General features: G+C 37.7%; 2 protein-coding genes across 3 annotated transcripts in view; one reads left to right on the top strand and one right to left on the bottom strand.

Moving 5' to 3' along the window:
• Positions 1–5,379, bottom strand: part of CEP290 (centrosomal protein 290) — an 85,965-nt gene extending 80,586 nt beyond the window's left edge. Inside the window, exons 1-5 of the mRNA XM_021687316.2 lie at positions 5,088–5,379; positions 4,381–4,510; positions 4,143–4,220; positions 2,277–2,346; positions 1,976–2,022 (exon numbers count right to left, since the gene is read on the bottom strand). Of these exons, the coding sequence (XP_021542991.1) occupies positions 1,976–2,022; positions 2,277–2,346; positions 4,143–4,220; positions 4,381–4,482 (297 nt within the window). The 5' untranslated portion in view covers positions 4,483–4,510; positions 5,088–5,379. The remainder of the gene's footprint in view (positions 1–1,975; positions 2,023–2,276; positions 2,347–4,142; positions 4,221–4,380; positions 4,511–5,087) is intronic.
• A 135-nt stretch (positions 5,380–5,514) lies between these two features.
• Positions 5,515–24,756, top strand: part of TMTC3 (transmembrane O-mannosyltransferase targeting cadherins 3) — a 51,508-nt gene continuing 32,266 nt past the window's right edge. The window contains exons 1-3 of one of the 2 annotated variants that reach the window (XM_021687319.2): positions 5,515–5,674; positions 19,780–19,981; positions 23,561–23,779. In XM_021687319.2, the coding sequence (XP_021542994.1) occupies positions 19,793–19,981; positions 23,561–23,779 (408 nt within the window). In that variant the 5' untranslated portion in view covers positions 5,515–5,674; positions 19,780–19,792. Of the gene's footprint in view, positions 5,675–6,154; positions 6,181–19,779; positions 19,982–23,560; positions 23,780–24,756 lie in introns of those variants that run through there. The other variant, XM_021687318.2, reaches the window with a different exon arrangement.

Raw genomic sequence — 24,756 nt, 5'->3', positions numbered from 1 at the left:
CTTTGTGCTCTCAAAAATCTTCTTTCAAGATAAATTAATATTTTATACTCTTAGCCCTTTTACTAAATCATGCTCCCCATCTCCCCTCCTTAGCTGCAATTTGGTTTCTTTAGTATACTAAATCCTTTGGAACTCTTTTAATTGGGAGATGCTCATTCTTTCACATCCCAAGACCTCAAGGGCAAGAGAAGGTGTTGATTTACTTCAACCTGCAACTTCCAGGCTATCATTCCTCCACCATCTTGTGAAAACTCCAGTTGCTATGAATTCTATATGATATCCAGCTATCCAATCCCTACCTACTCATGGTGGCAGCAAACTACTAACTTCCCAATTGCTCCCTCTCAAAATTCATTGAGAATTTTTGGCACATGGCTCATAGTGTTTCACTAAAGCCCCCCTAAGCAGTTTCCACATCCATATAACTTTCATTCTAGTCTCTCTCTATCTTTTTACATGCTTCTTGAATTCACTATAGCCTCCCACTCTCATGCCCACACCAGAACCTTGTCCCAGTGGAAACATTTTCTCATGATTCCTAGTATACCTCCCTCTGACCTCATAGGACCCTCTGATCCCTTGACTTGTCTCTAACCTCTCCCACCATTCAAATCTTGATTTACCCATTCAGCTGAGATTTCATAATCACTACTTACCACTTCAACCACTTTCTTACCAATATCTCCCACTGCCCTGTCCTTCTATTCTACAGTAGCTGCCTGGCTAAATACTAACAGAATCAATCCAACTTCATAATTCATTTAATAAGTATATATTGAGAATGGTTGATATTTTTCTAGGAGATGGATATATAATATGGAATAAAAAATAACTCATCCTAGTTGACAGAGTTAGTAAGTAAAAGAATCAGGATTTGAATTCAAATTGTCTGACTCCAGATACCCTAATCTCCAGCTCATTCTCCACTATATTTTAAGCTTAATTTTCCTTAAACTTTAACCACACATCTTCCACTCTTATTTTTAGCAAATGGGCTTTCCCTCCAACCTCTCAACTTCCAGGTACTCAATCTACAAACATAAAATCTTCTGTATACATCCACATTTCCTACTACAAAGGAAGAAGGTCTTTTCTTTTAAAGGCTAACTCATTTATATCACATTCCTTCCCACATTCTCAGGAATCTCAATGTATTCAGTTCCTTAACAATATATTCATATTTTGGCTCTTAGCTTTCTCAAAAGCTACTTCTTCTGCATATCCTTCCATCACTATTCCTCAAATTCCCATGTGCCTCCACTCCAGTTCAGTTACTAGTAATCTTCTGTATACCTCTCTAGATTGTAAGCCTCAGGTTACTGAATTTTTTCTTTTCTTTTAAGTTTTATTTATTTATTTGAGAGAGAGAGAGAGAGAGAGAGAGCACAAGCAGGGGGAGCAGCATGCATAGGGAGAGGGAGAAGTAGGCTCCTGGCTGAGCAGGGAGCCCAATATGGGGCTTGATCCCAGGACCCTGGGATCATGACCTGAGCCGAAGGCAGCTGCTTAACCAACTGAGCCACCCAGGCACCCCTACGGAATGTTTTTATTTTGTTCATAATTGGATGCTCAATCCTAAGAATTTAAGTATTCTTTTTTTTTTTTAAAGATTTTATTTATTTGACAGAGAGAAACACAGCGAGAGAGGGAACACAAGCAGAGGGAGGGGGAGAGGGAGAAGCAGGCTTCCCGCCGAGCAGAGAGCCCGATGCGGGGCTCGATCCCAGGACCCTGGGACCATGAGCTGAGCTGAAGGCAGACGCTTAACGACTGAGCCACCCAGGCGCCCCAGAATTTAAGTATTCTTAAACTTAAGAATTTACATTACATGTAAAATATATGTTGAACAAACAACTAATTATGAACACAATATCATTCTTGTGATTTTTTCCAGCCAATAATATAAAATTTTAAAAATAATTCAAAATAATAAAATTAACAACAATTACACCCTAGGTAATACAAAAGGACATACCTCCAGTTCATTTTCCAGTTTCATTACTTTAGTTTTTAATTGATTTTCTATTAAAAAAAAAGTTTCAATTGGTCATTTATCTCAAAACAAATTTTTAAATAAACTTCAACAAAGTAATAAAATTGTTAAAGATTCCATCATGATTATAAGGTAACCTAAGAAAAAAATAACTTTTATACCTCATCCATGAAATAAGAGTTCTAGAAATGTCTTTTAAAATAAAGTGAGTATATAAATTTTATAGAGTATATTAAAGAAATCCCCTATTTAATACTATGATAAAGTTTTCCAGGGTGTTTACCAAATTTTGCTTGTTCTTCTCCAGCTTTTTCAACTTCCTCCAAAGCTAGCTCTACTTCTTGAGCTTTCATCTAAACATAAAAAAGAAAGGTTATTTCAATTATATCTTTACATAAGCACTGAGAATGAGGATTGTTTCACTTGCTTTCCCAATATTTAGTGCCTTCAATGCCTGGGATATGGAGACTTTCAGTAAATATTTGTTGAATAGACGATTTTCTTACTTAAGGATATAATTCCTAGATTCCTAACAGCTTGAAATATCTTTGATTCCTCTTTTTCCTTCGTCTTATATCCAGTACTGTAACTTTTCCCTTTGTAATGTTTTCTACTTTTTCTTTTACCATTGTCATTATTTTAGTCCATAATCTTCTGTCTAACCTTCTTCACAATGTTATGTCTAAATGGCTTCAATTCCCTTCAATTTGTCCTATTAACATACCTAGTTTAACCTTCCTAAAGCATACTTTTGTTATTACCAGTTGTGGCTCGAAAACCTCTAATGGCTCCTCATTGCTGATAGTATAAAATACACCTGTATTACCCTTGACAGCCTACTGCAAGCTATACCCAACATTTGTTTCCTCTATAACCTACTATAAATTTTCTGCACCTGTCTCAACCGTAAAGAATAAGCACATTTTTTAAAAATTAATTTATTTATTTTTAATTTTATTTTATTATGTTAGTCACCATTCATTGCATCATTAGTTTCTGAGGTAGTGTTCCATGATTCATTGTTTGCATATAACAGCCAGTGCTCCATTCAACACGTGCCCTCCTTAATACCCATCCCTGGGCTAACCCATCCCCCCCCAACCCTTCCCCTCTAGAACCCTCAGTTTGTTTCTCAGAGTCCATAGTCTCTCATGGTTTGTCTCCCCCTCCGGTTTGCCCCCCTTCATTTTTCCCTTCCTTTTTTTTTTTTTTAAACATATAATGTATTATTTGTTTCAGAGGTACATGTCTGTGATTCATCAGTCTTACACAATTCACAGCACTCACCATAGCACATACCCTCCCCAATGTCTATCACCCAGCCACCCCATCCCTCCCACTCCCCACCACTCCAGCAACCCTCAGTTTGTTTCCTGAGATTAAGAATTCCTCATATCAGTGAGATCATATGATACTTGTTTTTCTCTGATTGACTTATTTCGCTTACCATATAACACCCTCTAGTTCCCTCCACGTTGTTGCAAATGGCAAGATTTCGGGGGTTTTTTGATGGCATAATATTCCATTGTATATATACATCACATCTTCTTTATCCATTCATCTGTTGGTGGACATCTTATCTCTTACCACAGTTTGGCTATTGTGGACATTGCTGCTATAAACATTGGGGTGCACGTCCTCTTCGGATCACTACATTTGTATCTTTGGGGTAAATACCCAGGAGATCAAGCACATTTTCTAGTCCAAGTTTTTATTTAAGGTGATTTCCAGCTTTAGAAGCTTTTTAATGTTTACCACTGCTTTCCATTTACCTAAAATTACTCATCAGTCTTTGCCCCTCATGAGGCCTTCTCTCACCTAAATCTTTCCCCCTCCCAACAAACCCCTATACAAGTGTTCACACTTTTCATTCTGACTTCAGGATTATGTTAACATAATCACAAAGGACCTCTCTATGTTATTTTTAAACATACCCATTCTGTTTCCCTTAGACATTCTTCTAGGAACTTTAGAGCAGAAACCAGCAATGTTTTGCACACTAAAATTTTCAATCCACATTTGAAGAGATCTCATTTTTGAGTGATTTTGATATTACAAAGTACTTTCATAAAGACTTACTTATTTAAGAACAGTTCCTTAAACGTCCTCCAATAGTCAAAACCATTATTAAAACCTACTGCATACAAACCTTCATTAGTGATTGAGTAATTCTGAAAAGGTGTATCATATTTTCTTGACTTTCAGTTTTTAGCTCACTTATTTCCACCTAAGTAAAAAGAAAAACAACTATTTTATGTTTTATAACCCTTGGGCAAAATATAAAAATTCTTCCATTTGTAATATTCATTGATTTCAGGGACAACTTAGATTAATCATAGTTGTGTGTATATATATGTATGTATGTGTATTGTTTATCAATTAAGCACCTTGGATAAGGAAATCAATAAATTATCTGCCAATTCTTCTTGACGAGGCAGGTCATCTGGATCAACTTTTATTATTTCTTTCCAGTTTATATTAGGTGGCATCTTGAAATCTTTCACTGTGCTTTACTTTCTGTAACAAAAGAGGTGGGTATTAGCATTTTCGAGGTAAACAGCGTTCCTATTTTTATAGATTACATCATTATAACCCTCTATGGTTGGTGTTAGAAAAGAGCTATGGCTCCTTAATTGTGTAACAGATAAGTGGGCAAAATAGCCTTGATCAAAATTATAGCAGCTGGCACAAACCAACAAAGACTGCACCGGCTGAATAAACCACTACGGATTCTCTCTTAGAACTAATCTAGGTCAGAACTAAGATTCTGAGTCCCTTTCTCCACGCCCCCATACCACCGAGGTAGGCGAACATTTAATGGTGCCAAACGCGGGGGTACTTGGAAGGCTGAAAATGAACCCTGATTCGGTGAAGCAGGAACTAGGGGTAAAAAAAGAAAAGGTGTGTGAATAAACGCCTGAAATGAGAGCAGGTAGGCCGGGGAAACCCGGGCTGAAGCTAAGAGAAGGCCGACGGATTGCGGACCAAAGACTAAGGAGGGGTGGGGAAGACAGGCTGTTACATACGGGCCCTGAGACTTAAAGAACCTTTTTGGGAAGAAACTGGCTGCTCCTGCTCACCAAGATCCACCCACCTAACCGAGCCTGGCAACCAGCAGAGGTCCCTGATCCGCCGCACGGACCAAGGTTGGCCCCGCCGCCACACCTGACCGCTCCCCAGCGCGGTTCCACCCGGACTCGATCCCGCCAACAGGTCCTGTGCAAGCAAGAGCTGCGGCGGCTGCTAGGCGACACCATTCCCCACCCCGCGAAAGACGGCACAAGGCCCCGGATGCGAAGGGAGCCTACATTTCACGACCTTGGGTGATGCTTTGCGTTTAGATTCTCCTGCAGGGTCCCTTGGACTCTCTGTTAAAGACGGAGAAGGCGAGGAATAAGGACTCCAAATCCCAGAGTGCAGTTCTGCTTGGAGTCTTGTCCATGCTGGGAACTGAAGTCTATGAGAGGTGGAGGGAGGCCGTTCCCAGCGTGCAATGCGGGAGGCTGCGACGGTACCGTGGGGGTGGGGGAACGACCCAGCGGCGGGAGGCGCAGTGGCTGAGGTGCGTGTGCGCCGGTGACCTGAATGAGGTAGACCATGACTGTGCCTTTGGTGGCGTCACTAGCTGGGCTGCTTTTCCTGGGATTTCTCTAAGCCATCTCCTGGTGGAACCGCTCCCAGGTGAGGTCGAGCTGTGGGTCAGAGGCGGGGGAGGAACTGAGGGGAGCGGTCCCGGCTTAATGAAGCTCGTGCTATTGGCGCGGAAGGACTCGGTCCAGGTCCGAAGAGGTGAGAAGAACCCGTTTCCTTAGGTGTTTTAGAGGGTTTCCACGGGTGGTGCCCTCTGTAAGAAGAAAAAGAAAGTTTTAGTTTTCTTTGCGCTCTGAATTTACTCCGTACGGTGGAGTGGGGGCCGCACGGCCAAGATCATGGTTTCGGGGTGAGTGAAGAATTGAGAAGAGGACATATTCTTCTCTGCCCGTCTTACCTGTAGCACCAGAGCCTTCGCGGATTGGAGGACTTGAAGATTGAAGAGCTGGTATAGAGTGAAGGCTCTAGAAAGGAGTGTTTAGAATTTGCCCAGCCTAATGCTGGGGTGGAGAGAGAAGGGGCCTCAGTACTCACCAGCCTGGATGCTGTCACTTTCTTGGTTACCGAAGATGCCCTCGTATGAAAGCGTTTCTCAGGTGTTTACAGTTCTTTCGGTCAAGTTTTGTTCATCCCGCTGTGCTCAGCCATTCTGGAATATGATACACTACTAGATAACTTTCTTAAGCTGTAGACTTGAAATCTAAATGACATTTTCGACTGTTGGAGCAGTGCCTCCTATTTTTTTTTTAAGGACTTTTTCTTATCTATAATTGATACTAAGTTTTCCTTCTGAAAATATACAGATTTCTTTCCAAACCACGTATTTGGGTAAAACAAATAATAGCTCAGAAAATAAAAAGATATTGATTTAGTGGGATGCATTTTAAAAACATTCGTCAGATTTGTAGGAATGATCATTTTGTTGTATCCTTTACTGAGATTATATGCCGCATACCGTTCATTATTTTTTTTAACCATGCTGACATTACATCCCCAGAACTTATTTGTCTTGTAACTCTAAGTTTCTACCTTTTGACCAGTATGTTCTTTGTTTCCATGAGTTTGTTTTGTTTTGGGTTTTTTTTTTTTAGATTCTGCATGAGAGATCCATACAGTATTTGTATTTTTCTTTCTGATACTTACCATAATGCTCTCAAGATCCATCCATGTTGTCCCAAATGGCAAGATTTCATTCTTTTCATGGTTGAATAATCCATTGTATATACCACATTTTCTTTATTCATCTGTCAGTGGCCACTTATTTCCATGTCTTGGCTACTGTAAATAGTTATGCAGTGGATATGGGGGTGCAGATATCTCATGCACATAGTGATTTTGTTTCCTTTGGATATATATCCAGAAATAGAATTGCTGGATAATATGGTAGTTCTGTTTTTTTTTTTTTTTTTAAAGATTTTATTTATTTATTTGAGAGAGAGAATGAGAGAGAGCACATGAGAGGGGGGAGGGGCAGAGGGAGAAGCAGACTCCCCGCCGAGCAGGGAGCCCGATGCGGGACCCGATCCCGGGACTCCAGGATCATGACCTGAGCCGAAGGCAGTCGCTTAACCAACTGAGCCACCCAGGCGCCCCGGTAGTTCTGTTTTTAAGTTGAGTAATCTCCGTAACTGTGTTCTGTAATGCCTACACTAGTTTACATTCCCACCGGCAGTGCACAAGGGTTCCCTTTTCTCCCCGTCCTCGTCCTCGATAACCCTTATTATCTCTTGTCTTTTTGATGACAGCAAACTGACAGGTGTGTGGTGATATCTCATGGTTCTGATTTGCATTTCCCTGATGATTAGTGATGTTGAGCACCTTTTCATGTATCTCTTGGCCATCTGTATGTCTTTGGAAGAAGTTCCTCAAATTCTTTGCTTTTTTGCTGTCGAGTTGTAGGTGTTCCTTACATATTTTGGATATTAACCCCTTATCAGATATATGATTTGCAGGTATTTTCTTCCATCCCATAGGTTCTTTTCATTTTGATGATAGCCTCCTTTGTTGTGCAGAAGCTTTTTAGTTTAACTAGTCCCACTTGTTTATTTTTGCTTTTTGCCTTTTTTTTTGGTTCCGAATCCAGAAAATCATTGTCAGGGTCAATGTCAAGGAGCATGTGGCTCTCCAGTTTTCCCAGCACCATTTATTAGGGAGACTCTCCTTTCTTCATTGTATATTCTTGGTACTTGGGCTGTTTTGTTCCATTAACCTGTGTGTTTTATGCAAATATCAAACTCTTACGATTACTATAACTTTGTCACTCTCTTAGTTCATCTTCATAACAGTCCAGTGAGGTAGGTGCCTGTATCGTCCTCATTTTTCCAACCAAGTTGTAAAACTGAGGCTTGGAGAGGTTAAGAACTGTGCTAAAACTTAAATGGTGTGATTGAAGATGGATTTTTCTGGCTGGAGGACGTTCTCTTTAATTCCATACTGCCTCCTCAGGCATGCTGAGAACCAATATCTGTGAAATGCTTGTTCTTCAGTCTTGCTGTCTATAGTAAATATCATATTCTAATGATGTAACTTTGTTTACTTAGGAATTTGAATTACATATTTTTCATGTTCAGTTTTTAATTCATAATTTAGCAAGGGAAGGAAGAGATGAGATCTAATTTCTCTTGTCACATGAGTCATATGCTTAAAATTGCATGTTTATTTTCATCGTTAGAATCTGTTTTTATGGGCGCCTGGGTGGCTCAATTGTTAAGCGTCTGCCTTCGGCTCAGGTCATGATCCCAGGATCCTGGGATCGAGTCCCACATCGGGCTCCCTGCTCGGCAGGAAGCCTGCTTCTCCCTCTCCCACTCCCCCTGCTTGTGTTCCTGCTCTTGCTATCTCTCTCTCTGTCAAATAAATAAATAAAATCTTAAAAAAAAAATCTGTTTTTACTGCAGCAGCTTGTTTTTCTTGTTTTCTTGTTTTTCATTCATAACTATTCTGTATATTCACTTTCTAGTTTTGTTTTGTCTGTATTGGTCTTTACTACCCTTACTTCCCCTCGCCCTCTTGTTCACATTTATATTCCCAGCAACTCAAGGTACCTGGTCTAATGATAAATTTTATTTTCATTTTTCAGAAGTGAAAATAGATTCAGGGAAGCTAAGTTATTTCCTAATAATTAATCTAAGATTGTAACCCAGATCTCAGTTATAGTCCTGACTAAATGTAAAATCTTGTTTAAATTTCATTCTTTTACTCATTCTAACACTATTTTTGAGCTTGTGCACTGTGCTAGTGTTGGTTCATAACCTCCTTGGGAGTTTCCCAGGTTTAATCTGAAACTGGTTTCCGAATATGGAGGGCAGAGAGACCAAAGAAAGGGGAAGGCCTTTTTAGCTTTGTAGGTGGCAGTTTCGCTAAGCAAAGGGGACTTGCCTAGGAGGCTTGTCTTGGGCGGCTGGAAGAATAATGGATCCCTGAACCCACCCACCAAATCTTAAAAGTTTATATAGAGAGAGGCCTTAACTGGGTTCAGTTAAGTGTATTGTGCAGGTGTTCTCAACACCATATCTTTATCTCAAGGCTGTGTGCTTGCAGCAGCCTAGGGGAGCAGGAAAAGCAAACAGAACCACATTCCAAGGGGAGTGGATAAGGAGATTCACTCAGATCACCTGGGTCCAGTTTTAGCTCAACCGAGTCTTTTCTTTGACCTTCCCCAACAGCTAGACGTGGGGGATCTGATAGGAAACAAGTTTGCCATGGTCTAGGTCCTAATGCATTTTGGTAAGTTTGTACCTAACTGTGAATCAAGAAATTTAACACAAGTTCTAGTTCAGTCACTCACTATATAATTTTGAGGAAAATTGCTAAAACTCACTGTTACTTTTCATCAGATTTTCTGCATCAGTCAATTTGCACCGAGATAAGAGATTTATGTGATAATTTTATAAGTGGCCTTATTAAAGGAACACTTGCCTGGACCTGCCTTCTTTCTTCTCCCTGGTTTTATGAGCAGTTTTATCATACCAAAATCATTTCATAAGAAAGCCTTCCCTTTTATAATTGCTACCTTTATTCCCTGTATCAGGCAGCTTATTTTATTTAGATGTTACTTCCATTCCCTTTTTTGCTGCCTTATAGAGAAAATGAATGGTAACTTATTTTTCCAGCATCTATAATAAAGCATGGCCATGAGAAATTTAGTATCCCTGTGTATAATAAATGTTTTGTTTTGTTTGTTCTCCTGGAGAGGATCACTGTGCAGCAAGTAGACACTTGTCTTTTGACATGAGACTGGAAAGATTAGGAGGAATCAATGTGAATGCAGACTTCACAAACTTTATGTGCTTTAAAAAAGTCATGAAATACAGATTATTCTTATTGAAGAAGATAAAATCATGAAATTATTTTATGGAGAGAACTTTACTTTCCAGGCTAAATAGTCCTAGATTCATATAAAATTTTCCTATAGGTTTATTTTTTCCACAATTGTACTGTTGAATTTTTAGGAAAAGGGGTTCATGGTACAATTTTGCTGAGGGAAGTATATTAAGTTTTGTATCTCTCTATGGTAGCTCATAAGTGGTCTTCCATTGCAGTTGGGTCGTTTGTGCATATGTAGTGACATCCCATTGTTGTAAGTAAACATGAATCCATCGCATTCAGACTATGTGCCTATGTTGAATATGTTTATGTGGCTAGAAGAAGTACTGGAATTTGCTTTAGTCTGTTCATATTGCTCTAACAGAATACCCTATATTAGGGTTTATAAACAACAGGAATTTATTTTGTTTATAAACAACAGGAATTTATTTCTCACAGTTCTGGAGGCTAGGAAGTACCAAGATCAAGGCATGAGCATTTTCAGTGTCTCATAAGGGCCCACTTCCTGGTTCATGGATAGTGTCTTTTTACTGTTTCCTCACATGGCAGAAGGGCCAAAAGATCTTTCTCAGGCCTCTTTTATAAGGGCACTAATCTCATTTGTGAAGTCCCCATCCTCATGAAGTCCCCATCATTTAGGGGTACACAAACATCCACTCTGTACCATTCCCACAGCTAACATTTAATACTGATGTGGTACATTGTTATAGTAATGGCCCCCAGTGAATCAGGCCTCCCTCTAACTATTCCTTTATGTAACCCTCTCCATTTCCCTTAACCTCTACCCTTGCAAGTAGTTCTTTTGGGCAGAACCTAAAACGACTCCACAACTGAGCTCATGACATGCATGAGAACTACTAGCTCTCATTCCCTTTTTCTCATAATAGGCTCCCTTGGAGATTCTTCAAAAATTCTATGATCTTGACCCTTTATAGCCTCTCCTTCAGTGACTATGGGTTTACCTTGCTTGATGTATATATATATACATACATATATGCACACACACATATATATGTATTTATATGCCTTAAGTAGAGACTTGAAAAGAGTTTGTGCATTGAGACTTGCCCCCCTTCTCTCCTGAGATCACCCTTTAAAGAAGTTCAGGCTAACCTACTAGAGGGTATGACCATATGTAGCAGAAACTAGCTTTCCAACTTAAGACCTCTACACTTTATTTTTTAATTTTTTTTTTCAAATTTTTATTTAAATTCTAGTTATTTAACATACAGTGCAATGTTGGTTTCAGGAGAATTCAGTGATTCGTCACATACACTACCCAGTGCTCATCACATCAAGTGCCCTCTTTAATACCCATCACCCATCTAGTCCATCCCCAACCCACCTCCCTCTATCACCCCTCAGTTTGTTCTCTATCTTTAAGAGTCTCTTATGCTTTGTTTCCCTCTCTTTTTTCCTCCTTCCCATATGTTCATCTGTTTTGTTTCTTAAATTCCACGTATGAGTGAGATCATGCAGTATTTGTCTTTGACTGACTTCACTTTGCATAATACATTTTAGCTCCATCCACTTGGTTGCGAATGGCAAGATTTCATTCTTTGTGATGACTGAGTAGTATTCCATTGTGTGTGTGTGTGTGTGTGTGTGTGTGTGTGTACCACATCTTCTTTATTCATTCATCAATCGATGGACAATTGGGTTTGTTCCATTGTTTGGCTCTTGATGATAATGCTACTGTGAACATCAGGTTGCATGTACCCCATCAAATCTGTATTTTTGTACCCTTTGGGTAAATACCTAGTAGTGCAATTGCTGGATCATAGGGTAGTTCTACTTTTAACTTTTTGAGGAACCCCCCATACAGTTTTCCAGAGTGGCTGCACCAGTTTGCATTCCTACTAACAGTGTAAGAGGGTTCCCCTTTCTCCACATCCTTGCCAACATCTGTTGTTTCCTGTGTTGTTAATTTTAGCCATTCTGACAGGCGTGAGGTTGTATCTCATCATGGTTTTGATTTATATTTCTCTGATGATGAGTGATGTTGAGCATCTTTTCATGTGTCTGTTGTCCATCTGAAAGTCTTCTTTGGAAAAATGTCTATTCATGTCTTCTGCCAGTTTCTTAACTGCATTATTTGTTTTTTGGGTGTTGAGTTTCGTAAGTTCTTTATAGGTTTTGGATACTAACTCTTTATTGGTTATGTCATTTGCAGGTATCTTCTCCCTTTCCATAGGCTGCCTTTTATTTTGTTGATTGTTTCTTTGGCTGTGCAGAAGCTTTTTATCTTGATGAAGTCCCAGTAGTTCATTTTTGCTTTTGTTCCCCTTGCCTCTGGAGATGTGTGTAGTACATTGCTACAGCCGAGGTCAAAGAGGTTGCTGCCTGTGTTCTCTAGGATTTTGGCTTCCTGTCTCACATTTAGGTCTTTCATCCATTTTGAATTTATTTTTGTGTATGGGTAAGAAAGTGGTCCAGTTTCATTTTTCTGCATGTTGCTGTCCAGTCTTCCCAACACCAATTGTTGAAGACACAGTCTATTTTCCATTGGATATTCTTTCCTGCTTTGTTGAAGATTAGTTGACCATGGAGTTATGGGCCCATTTCTGGGCTCTCTATTCTGTTCCATTGATCTGTGTGTCTTTTTTTGTGCCAGTACCATACTGTCTTGATGACTGCAGCTCTGTAATATATATTGAAATCTGGAATGGTGGTGCCTCCAGCTTTGCTTTTCTTTTTCAGGATTGCTTTGGCTATTTGGGGTCTTTTGTGGTTCCATACAAATTTTAGGATTGTTCTAGCTCAGTGAAAAAGCTGGTGGTATTTTGATAGGGATTTCATTAAATGTACAGATTGCTTTGGGTAGTATAGACATTTTAACAATGTTTTTCCAATCCATGAGCATGGGATACTTTTCCATTTCTTTGTGTCCTCTTCAGTTTCTTTCATCAGTGTCCTATAGTTTTCAGAGTACAGATCTTTTACTTCTCTGGTTAGGTTTATTCTTAGGTATCTTATGGTTTTTGGTGCAATTGCAAATGTGATAGATTCCTTCATTTCTCTTTCTGCTGCTTCATCATTGGTGTATAGAAATACAACAGATTTCTGAATGTTGACTTTATATCTTGTGACTTTGTGTTTTTGTTCTAGCAATCTTTTGGTGGAGTCTTTCGGGTTTTCTGTGTGGAGTATCACGTTGTCTGAGAATAGTGAGAGTTTGACTTCTTCCTTGCCAATTTGGATGCCTTTTATTTCTTTTTGTTGTCTGATTGTGGAGGCTAGAACTTCCAGTACAATGTTGAATAACAGTGGTAAGAGTGGACACCCTTGTCTTGTTCCTAACCTTAGAGGAAAACTCTCAGTTTTTCCCCATTGGGGATGATATTAGCTGTGGGTCTTTCATGTATGGCCTTTATGATGAGGTATGTTCACTCTACTCCTACTTTGTTGAGGGTTTTTATCAAGAATGGATGTTCTATTTTTGTCAGATACTTTTTCTGCATCTATTGAGAGGATCATAATGGTTCTTATCCTTTCTTTTATTAATGTGGTGTATCACCTCGATTGATTTGTGAATGTCGAACCAGCCCTGCAGCCCAGGAATAAATCTCACTCAATCGTGGTGAATAATTCTTTTACTGTACTGTTGAGTTCAGTTTGCTAGTATCTTGTTGAGAATTTTTGCATCCATGTTCATCAGGGATATTGGCCTGTAATTCTCCTTTTTAGTGGAGCCCCCCTACACTTTAGATTTCCAGCTTTAATCAAACAGGATAACTATAAGCACATAAGGGACCCCAGGCACAACCAGCAAAATAAATATATATGTATATTTATATATATGTGTGTGTGTATATATGCACACACATACTTGTGCATATGTATCAAATAAAGATATTTATATCAAGGAATGGACTTAAAAAATCATGGGGCTGGTAAATTCAAAATCTGTGGATGTAGAGTAGGCTGGGAAAGTAGAAACTCTCCAGCAGGATCTGATGCTGCAGTCTCAAGGTAGAAATTCTTCTTAGGGAAACTTCAGTTTTGCTCTGAAGGCAATTCAACTGATTAGATGAGGTCCATCCACATTATGGGATATAATCTTTACTTAAAGTCATTGGATTGTAAATGTTAACAACACCTACAAAATAACCTTTATAACGACACCTTGGTTAGTATTTGGGGCGCCTGGGTGGCTCAGTCATTAAGCGGCTGTCTTCGGCTCAGGTCATGATCCCAGGGTCCTGGGATTGAGTCCCACATCAGGCCCCCTGCTCAGTGGGAAGCCTGCTTCTCCCTCTCCCACTCCCCCTGCTTGTGTTCCTGCTCTTGCTATCTCTCTCTCTCTCTGTCAAATAAATAAATAATATCTTAAAAAAAAAAAAAAAACTATTGCCTAGGCAAGTTGACACATAAAACTAACCATAACAGGGATGCCTGGGTGGCTCAGTCGGTTAAGCATCTGCCTTTGGCTCAGGTCATGCCCGAGCCCCGTGTCTGGCTGCCTGCTCAGTGGGGAGCCTGCTTCTCCCTCTCCCTCTGCTTGCCACTCCCCCTGCTTGCATTCTCTCTCTCTCTGTCAAATAAATAATAAATAAAATCTTACAACAACAACAAAAAAACTAACCATAACAGTAGTCTTCATGAATAGTAAGCATTTTATGCCATTTACTTGATGAATAGCACTTCATTGGTAAACCCACGTGATGCTTCTCAAACCCCTCACCCATACCAAGTTTATAGAATTTTAAGAGATAACTCAAGGGAGCTTAATGAAACAAAGGGAGTGAGCTAGTTCTGTGGCATGCTTGTGAGCTCAGTTGTGGAGTCATCTGAGGTTCTGCCCCCAAAGCCACCTGTGGGAGTAGAGGACGGAAGTAGGGGTGGTGGTTTTAAATAGATCGCAGCAAATAAAAGCTGGATATTACCAGTTTCCAAGGAGGGACTAAGGATCTTTCTTCTAATGAAGGAAGATGAAATAGAGATAAAGGGAACTTGAGGTGATGATTCCCAGTAATGTGGGATTTTGAACCCAAAGAACACGTATGAGAGTCTCATTTGGTAATGTTCATGAAGTATTTTTGTTTTCCTTTCTTTCACCATTTTGCTCTAATGCTGTAGTGTTCAAAAACTATGTTTAGCCAGAATGTAATGTACTCTCGTATCTAAAGAAAGAGAAGAGTAGAACCCCATTCCATGACAAGAGGCTTATTTGCAGTGAGCCAGAGCTTGGAGCAGAGGACAATCCCCAAAGTTAAATCAAGTTGAAAGTTTTGATTATTATGTTGGAATTGAGCATTTCAATTACTGCATGAAACTCATTGCAACTTAACGTGACTGCGTAACTCTTCATTAACTACCTATTTAGAAATCCTGGGAACGGTCCAGGTTTCTTAAAGTAGCATTTTATAACCTTATGTTTTTTAAGCCTTTAAATTCAACCTAAAAAAAAATCTTATTTTATAAACTTACCGTTTTATTCTATAACAACTCAAATCGAAAGGACTAAATGCCTTAGCTACATTTAAAAGTTGGTCAGGGCACCTGGGTGGCACAGTCAGTTAGGCATCCAAGTCTTGGTTTCCACTCAGGTTGTGATCTCAGGGTCGTGGGATGGAGACTGACATGGAGTCTGCTTGGGATTCTCTCTCCTTCCCTCTACCCCCCCCCCCCCCCCCCCCCCTTCCCCCCCCCTCCCCTTTTCTTAAAAAAAAAAAACTTTAAAAAAAAAAAAAATTTTTAAATTCCCTTAATTTAAAATTATATTTATAGGATCTCCTGAGTGGCTCAGTCAGTTAAGCATCTGCCTTCAGCTCAGGTCATGATCCTGGAGTCCCGGGATCAAACCCCACATTGGGCTCCCTGCTCAGTGGGGAGTCTGCTTCTCCCTTTCCCCCTGCTCCCCCTCCCTGCCCCCGCTCATGCTCTCTTTTTTTCTCTCTCAAATAAATGAATAGAATCTTTTAAAAATTTGTATTTATAATTTGAATGTATTAATTTTTATTCAAGGACTTCAGATACCTGACTTAAAAAGCAAAACTTTCTCAATACTTAAACAATTTGTAGGGGCACCTGGGTGGCTCAGTCGTTGGGCGTCTGCCTTCGGCTCAGGTCATGATCCCAGGGTCCTGGGATCGAGCCCCGTGTCGGGCTCCCTGCTCGGCGGGTAGCCTGCTTCTCCCTCTCCTGCTCCCCCTGCTTGTGTTCCCTCTCTCACTGTCTCTGTCTCTGTCAAATAAATAAAATCTTAAGAAAAAAAAACCAAAAAGCCAATTTGTATAAACCTAGTAAATTAAGCTTAAAACTATTAGCAACTCCCAAGTCCTTACAAAATTCCAATAATGTTTGTAAACTTGGCTAAATTTTTATACTTTTCAACTAAAAAGCCTAAATCCACAAATTGCATGGTTTGTAATTTAATATTATATATATTATACATATTGTATCATATAAAATTGTATTTTATAGTTTTAAAGCTAATATACCAAGAGTCTACAGTGTGTGTCAGATTCTCTTAAACATTATTAGTACTCTAATAATCATATATATGTTGTTCCCAAATACAGCTTTAAGGTAGTAAAACCATAGGTTTAATTTACTCCTTTTTCTTCTATTAATTTTAATTTTTCCTATGGTGAGAACATATAAGCAGTTTGACAAACAACAGTTTGGGGTAAAAATCCCAAATGTCCCCAGATCAGGGTTCTGAGATTATGGGAGAGAGATTTGTGACCCATACACAAGACTTGATTTTCACCTACCTGGTGGTGGATGTCCTGAGTTGTTTTGTTTTTCTAAATTACCATCACACACACACACACAATGGGAGAGTAAAATGGTTCTTACACATTAGGTGCTCTATTTATAGCTTCTTGGGAGTATTGCTGAAGAACCTTCTGACCTGTTCTAGTGTAGACTGGCTAGTGGACCTGCTTGCATGGTTCTCATTCTGGGTATTTCTTTTGTTGCTGTCTTGCACTGGATCCCGTGTTTCCTGATTTCCCTCTCTTTCTGTTTCTTAATATACTCTCTCATTTATTGGAATAAGTCTTCTGTTAGTTTCCTGAGGAGACGTCAGAGGTAAAGCTTTTGAGACCTTGAATATCTTAAGATATTTTTTATTCTACTTTCCTAGTTGGGAAATTTGTGTTTATTAATATCAAATTTTAGGTTGGAAATTATTATCTCTCAGAAATTTGAAGCATTACTCCTTTTTTTTTTCAGAATTTTCCTCCCCTGTCCCCCCAATCCTCCAGCTTCCAGTGTTAGTGGAAAAAAAAAAAAAAAAAGGATTTGTTTGAATCCTAATCTTTGCTCTGAAACCTGCTTTCTTCCTTTGTGGAAGCTTTTAGAGGCCTCTTTTTTGTTTGTTTCCAGGGTTGTAAAATTTTACAAGATTGTGTGCCCAGTTGGTAGAAGATAACTGGAGGATCTCAAAATATGTAGACAGACTTTTAGTTAACCCTCATTTTCAGTTTGCTACCTGTTTTCACTTGTGTCCCCTATATCAGACACCCTGTGTTTCACCTATTTCAGAGAGGAAGTCTCTAGTCTTCTGCCCAGCTACAGGAGAAAAGGTTACTTGCCTGTACCCAATGACAGAGGAGTCTAAATTTTAACAAATACATCTGTTCCTTTTTCTTGAGATTCTTTTTTTTTTTTTTTTAAGATTTTATTTATTTATTTGAGAGAGAGAATGAGAGAGAGAGCATGAGAGGGGGGAGGGTCAGAGAGAGAAGCAGACTCCCTGCCGAACAGGGAGCCCGATGCGGGACTCAATCCCAGGACTCCAGGATCATGACCTGAGCCGAAGGCAGTCGCTTAACCAACTGAGCCACCCAGGCGCCCTTTTTCTTGAGATTCTTGTCACCAGTTTTGAGATTGATGCTGGCAGGGATGCAAAAGACTTTTTAGCTTTCCCCCTTAAGCTTAAGATTTACTTTCCTGAGCTCTGTTGCATCACCACTGAACTTTTGTTTTTCCAGCTTCCAAAATCCAATGGTCTTTATCCTTGTGAATTTATACTTTTTTTTTTTCTTTTTAATACCTTGTCATTTTAGTGTGTGATTCAGGAGTGAGGCAAATGCCTGCTCAGTATTTCCAGTCTTTAAACAACTGCTATTAACTTTTTCTGGGATAAGGCACAAGTTCATACTCTTTAGGGATGATAAATCAGTGCTGGGTTCAAGATAAACTCTTAGATCATTTTTTTTTTTTACTTGAAAACTATCCTTCAAAAGGTACAGCTAATATCCTTTTGTGATTTGTAGGATTGGATTTTGCATTTCTTTAAGTAATATATTCTAAGGTTTTCCTATCTATACTTTAATACTTTCTTAGGCTTTTGTGTGTCTATATCCTTATATAAATCTTACATCTGATTTTAAATCTCTCTGCCCTTCCTACTGTCATCTTCCTCTCTGATCTAGCAGGAACTCCTATAGATATATATCACATCTTAGATCTTCTGACTCTGTGAGTAATGTATTAGTTTCTTCTTGCTGCTGTAACAAATTACCACAAATAAAGTGACTTAACACAAATTTATTATTTTATAATTATGGAGGTGCAAAATAGGTTTCCCTAGACTAAAATTGAGAGTCCCTAGGTCTGTGGTCACTTTAGATGCTCTAATGAAGAATGTGTTTCTTTGCTCTTTCCGGCTTCTGGAGGCCACCATCATTCCTTGCCTTGTGGCCCCAGCCTGCCATCACAGCACTCTCATCTCTGCTTTCCTGACTCTCCTGCCTCCCTCTTTAACTTCTAAGATCTCTTGTCATTGAATTGGCCCACCCAGATAATCGAAGATATAATCTCCTCATCTCAAAACCCTCAATTTAATCACACCTTGTAATGTCTCTTTTGCCATGTAAAGTAACATTATCACAGATTCAGGGATTTGGATATGGATAGTTATGGTGGGCCATAATTCTGCCTCCACAGATAATGATACTAATGATACTACTCAAGCTAGAAAAGTCTATCATTGGCTTGTTTTTCAAGAGTACCCTCCAACCTTATTTTTATTATAAGGCTAATTCTTCAGTATCATACAGCTAATACAGTTCCTTCTCTAAACCATTTTCTTAATAAATCCTTTCTAAAGCAATGATTTAATTATGAATTGTCATGTCTGAAGCCTGTTCTCTAGATTAAAATCATTTGTTGTAATGAGAAAAACACTATGATTTAGATCTGGGTTTTAAACTCATATTGCTAAGCAGATAACATAAATCAGTGTGAAAAATAATGAGACTATAGTTAAATGGCTAATATACAGCTAGCTTAGGCTTAGAATGCCTTTAGACACATTTGAGATATTTTTAAAAGGCTTTAACCAAATTAAACAAGGCTGCAGGCTAACAGTTTGGATTCTTAATTTAGATAATAGTTGGTTTTCGGGTATATAAAGTACTAAAATACAAGCTCCATCTACATTTCAGAAAATCCATGTTCAGTGTCTTTTCAAGTATTTTTTTTCCTCACAAAAATTTATTTACTGCTTCTGGAGTACACCATACTAGGTTTTTAAAGTTTTCATACATCTATATATATATATATATATATATATATATATAGATGTATGTATATATATTCCCTGAATAACCTGTGACAATTGATAGGGAGTTCACTATCTAGTTAGCTAGAGAGGTAAGTCCAGAGATTAAATGGTGTGATAAAGGATTCTAATAGAAATATGAAATACATGAAGGAGCAATTAATTTTAAGTTAGGAATTTGGAGAGGTGGTCAGCTAATGCTTTTTAGAGGTGGTTGACATTTGAGCTGAGCTTTGAAGTCTCGTGGAGAATTAGCATTCACTATTTTACTTATCCTTCTATGAAAATTTTACTTACTTGAAAAAACAATGATGCTTATTTCATCTTACCTTTATGATTTTTTCCCCCCCAGATTTGTGGACAGGATGGCTGATATTAACCTCAAAGAAATAGCCTTAATAGTAGGTGTGGTTACCGCCTGCTATTGGAACAGCCTCTTTTGTGGTTTTGTTTTTGATGATGTTTCAGCAATACTGGATAATAAAGACCTGCATCCATCTACACCTTTAAAAACTTTATTTCAGAATGACTTCTGGGGAACCCCTATGTCTGAGGTAAGTAGTTATTGCTTATGTGTATCTTAGATTTTAAAATATTCTAATAGTTTATTACTCCTAATTTCTTTACCACCATTGTCATCATAGCACTTATGAATTTGTTTCCCTAAAATGTATATGTTAGATAGGAAGTAGAAGACGTGATTATCTTCTTTAAAGCAGTACATAATTCTTTCCTTGGCTGTGTATTTTAATCTTTTTAAAAACAATATATGTGTGTGAAAACCAAATGTGTTAGGATAGCAAGAAGTGTAAACAAATCTATTTCTTGCTAACTTTTTTTTTTCATGATTCAGGCAAAAGAAATGACCACTTATGATATATTTAACCATCTAAAAATATGTGACTTCAATATAAATAGATTAGACTTTAAGGGTAAAAGTATTGAGTTTTTTCCTGCAGAAAATTTTAAATTTGTGTCATATATTTTACCTAGTATTTTAATTTTATATTGAGAACCCAAAAGTTCATTTTTTATGAGGATGTTTTTATTTTGTCAGTAAATTTATTTTGAAGGTCACTATTAAACTGTTGGGGATTAAACCTTTGTCATTTTGGGATCCCATAGATTGGATCCTACCATTCTATTATATAATAGCTGTACGAAATTGGTGAGGATATAGCTTTTAGATGGCAAGATCTATAAGAGATCTGATCCATAAAAGAATAATACCTTGAGGATAAATAAATGAATTAATCTATAGTACATGGCACACAGTTGAACCGTAACATATAACACTCTTTTATACTTTGTCAGTTGTCATTTGTGGTCCCTTTCCGCATTCTTTAAATATGGAAGCTTCTCAAGAGTGGGGATGAAGTCTGTCATTCCTCTAGTCACAAGCACATAAGAAGTATTTTTTCTTGTTAAATAAGCAGACTTTATTTTCTTGTAACCTTCCTGTTCTCACCCTATTCTAACCTTTAAAAGAAATGAATATTTGACAATGAGAAAAAATATTATATAATAAGATCATTATTTTCTAGGCCATTTATTTCCTTCTACCCCTACATTTTATCCCTAGAGGCCCTTAGAAATATGTGTCCATTTCCCCAACTTAAGCTAGTATCTGTTGTGATTTTAATCATGACATTGAGATTTTAACTGAAAGGTTAGCTGGCCAGATTAAGGGTCTCATGAAAGTTACCATACCATGGTGTCAGTGCAATGTTTTGTGACTTCCTCAGCTTTACAGATTGAAAATATGATTTTGTTCAGAGCTCCTATAAGTGGACACACTAAGAAAAGTACTCATAAACTCCGAAAAAAATGAATGAACAAATTTGAATAACAATATATGGTGGAGATTGTTGCTTCCTCATTTTTTCTGATGGGCGTATTCTCTTCCTGTAGGGAAATGTGCCACTAAGGAAAAATTATTCTGAGTAGTATTAAGGTATTACAAGTTTTCTTGACCAGCCTGAAATTAGCACATTCAGAGATCAGATGGTTGATGTCATCAAGTAATGATAGCCTGGAAGCCTATCTGTGAGTGCCCAAACCTTCATAAAGATTTTCGTGTCAGTGTAGATCTTAAAGACACATTTTGGGCTTTGGACATATTCCTGAGCTGTATGAATACTGACATAGTAGGGGTCTTTGGACTCCTCTGGTACTCTTAGTGTTTAGATTATCTCTTTAGTAAGCCCATTCTTTAGCTATGTTATATTCGGTTTTTGAATGGTTCGGTGGATTATAAATCTAGCTACATATTAGAATCTGCTTGGCACTTAAAAAAATATTACTAAGGCTCTACTCAAATCTGTTACAGTTATCTCAGAATGGGATGTGGGCATCAGTGTTTTTGTCTTGTTCCTTTTGTGTTTGCTTTTTTATTGTTCTTGTGGAATTTGGGGGGCAGGGAGGAGTAGAGGATTAGGTTTTTTCTGTTTATCCAAGTGATTCTCTGGCACAGCCATGGTTGAGCTGTAATGAGCCATCTCCTGGCATTTGGCCTATGAAGTATCTTTGTTAAGGTAACTTTTGCAAATACCCCATTTCACTCTGTTTTGCCATTGCTATATGGAGATTCACATTAATAGGGAACTATTAGCCTATTCATTATATTCATGCTTATGTTTCTCTTGCCAACTAATACTATGAATAATTGTTTTTTCTTTAAAATACCTGAATTTAATAATGATCTATATTGTTTTGTTTGTAATAGAACTAGCTGTTTTACTATATTTTCACAGAAGAATCTATTATCTACTACACTGATGATTATCACAGTGGAGTCTTTAGGTTACTAATGCATTGTGTGAATAATCAGTTATGTTAATAATTAATCTATTTTTTAATTGGCCATTACCTGTGACTGTACATCTAATAGACCTAACAAAACAATTATGTATATTACAGTTAAAAATAACCTATTCCCTGCACTTTCAGACTTAGTCCTTTTGACTGGCCAATATGTCCCAGTGGAACTACAGTAACATTTCAGGCACTCAAAAGGTTTCCAGGCCTTTTTTTGCTTTTGGATACACATCATGTCAGCTCAGTATAATGCCTTAAAAATAATTTTGTATGCCTGAGCTAAATCAAATGATGTACAAAAATTAAGCAGCAAAGAACATTCTAGGTAGACATCACTCATGGCATGTGTAGTCAGTACAGAGATACTAAAATGTTCCTGTTTTCAAATTGAGAAATGTTTGTTCCTTGTGGTTCCTGATATTCCCTAGTAGGGATAAACAGGCTTAAGTCGATACCTGCAATACCAGAGTTATAGCAAAATATGGTAAGAGGTATGAGAGTGAAGAAGCTGAGTGTGAATGCCCTTACATAAAATTTTAAAAAGTAATAGGATAATATTTTATGTGTTTTTGTCCTGTGCATTTTATTCTTAAATCTGGTTTGATTTTTGTCTTATGGTAAAAATATTTCTGGTTAAATCAAACTTCTAGCTTGTAAAGATATTCAGCAGCTTCACATAAAATTTGATTTATTGCCAGTAAAGACTTCCATAACAAAGGTACCTATTCTGTTATTCTAAGAAAGTTTTTGTTTTTGTATTATTCTCTGGGTAGCATTTGGGGGTTTTTTGGTTTAATATATTCAGGTTTACATATTATGAAAGTGTTTTTCATAAAACAGTTAGTACTTTTCTGAGTCTTCACAATTAAAACTGAGCTGGTAAACATTCTGTTCTTATATTTCCTTTTGAGAATCTGACCAGCAGTTATATAAATGCTTGTATTAGTAATAGATTGGAAAGTAGGCTTTGGAGAGAATCCTGTGTTCTGATTTGATCAATGCCACTATTGTCCTGCTTTATTATTTTTTTAAATCTGTGTATTGAAGAGGAATTAATAGTCATATGTTCTTCCTCTACTGTTGATGGGATGGGATATTTGCAAAAGGAGGAAATTGCCTTTGTTTTGGGACTAAGGAAATAGGAAAACACATTATAAAACTATCTTTTAGTCTTGTGTTATTCTTGGAGCAGTTCATTACTTTATTGCTATATCTCAGCCAAATGTAGATACTTTGAATAGGAAATGCAAAGATTAATTTATGTGCGCTAAAGGACCATGGAATTTTAATGATGATGATTGTTTTTTTCCTTTTAGGAGAGAAGCCACAAGTCTTACCGTCCCTTAACAGTATTGACATTTCGTTTAAATTATCTGTTTAGTGAACTGAAACCAATGTCATATCATCTCCTAAATATGATTTTTCATGCTGTGGTTAGTGTGATATTTCTTAAAGTTTGCAAACTTTTTCTGGACAACAGGAGTAGTATGATTGCTTCTTTACTTTTTGCAGTGCACCCAATACACACAGAAGCAGTAAGTAAAACTGTAAATCAGTGTTCTTCTTTTTTTTTTTAAACAAAGCCTACATAGTGACTATAATGGTATATGTTTTTAAGAAAAGAAATTTAACCATGGCCTTAATTAAAATATTTGAAGATTTTTAAATTAGTATAAGTCTTAACTTTCTAGTGTACAGAGTCTGACTTCCTTCTATATAAAATTTTTAAATTTATTTATTTTTAAGATCTTATTTATTTATTTGAGAGTGCGCACAAGCAGAGGAAGCCACAGGCAAAGGGAGAGGGAGAAGCAGGCTTCTGCTGAGCAGGGAGCCCCATGCGGGGCTTAATCCCAGGACCCTGGGGTCATGACCTGAGCTGAAGGCAGCCGCTTAACCAACTGAGCCACCCAGGCGCCCCTAAAATTTTTAAATTTAAAGCAAGTTTTGAAACATAAACATTATTTAAGGACATAAGATAAAATTGCTCAAGATGAGTAATGAAAGGATAAATGAATACAGTTCCTTGCTAATTGTTTTTTTATGAATATAGATTTAAAATATTTGTCAACTTCTTAGTGTGTTTCAAAGGACAGAAAAAAATAAGACAACTTTAAATAAAAGATGAAAATATACCTAAACATATATCAAAATATATGTAAACATAAAAAACCATTCTAACCAGTGAAGATACTCAGTACTTTCATGTTTGTCTGTTGCCACGTTTCAAAATTGTGAGCTGTCTCTGCTGTTGCCAGTATGTCTGTCAGCCCCTACATACCAAGAGGTACTTAAATTATAACTTTATTTTTCTTGATAACCTTGAAACCCCAAAATTGCGTCTCAGCAGAGCAAAAAGGACTGTTCAGTTGCTTTGTTACAAGCTTTCAGTTGTAAGCAAAAAAATGTATGTTTGAACTCTTGTTGTGCTTGAATTTATTGGAAGGGGTTTGTGTGTCTCTCCCACTGTCTTGAACCTTTTTATGTCTAGTTGAACAGACATTTTTCCATG

This window comes from Neomonachus schauinslandi, chromosome 5 (genome assembly GCF_002201575.2).
Source record: "Neomonachus schauinslandi chromosome 5, ASM220157v2, whole genome shotgun sequence".
NCBI lineage: Eukaryota > Metazoa > Chordata > Mammalia > Carnivora > Phocidae > Neomonachus > Neomonachus schauinslandi.
This window is presented reverse-complemented; position numbering and strand designations above follow the sequence as displayed.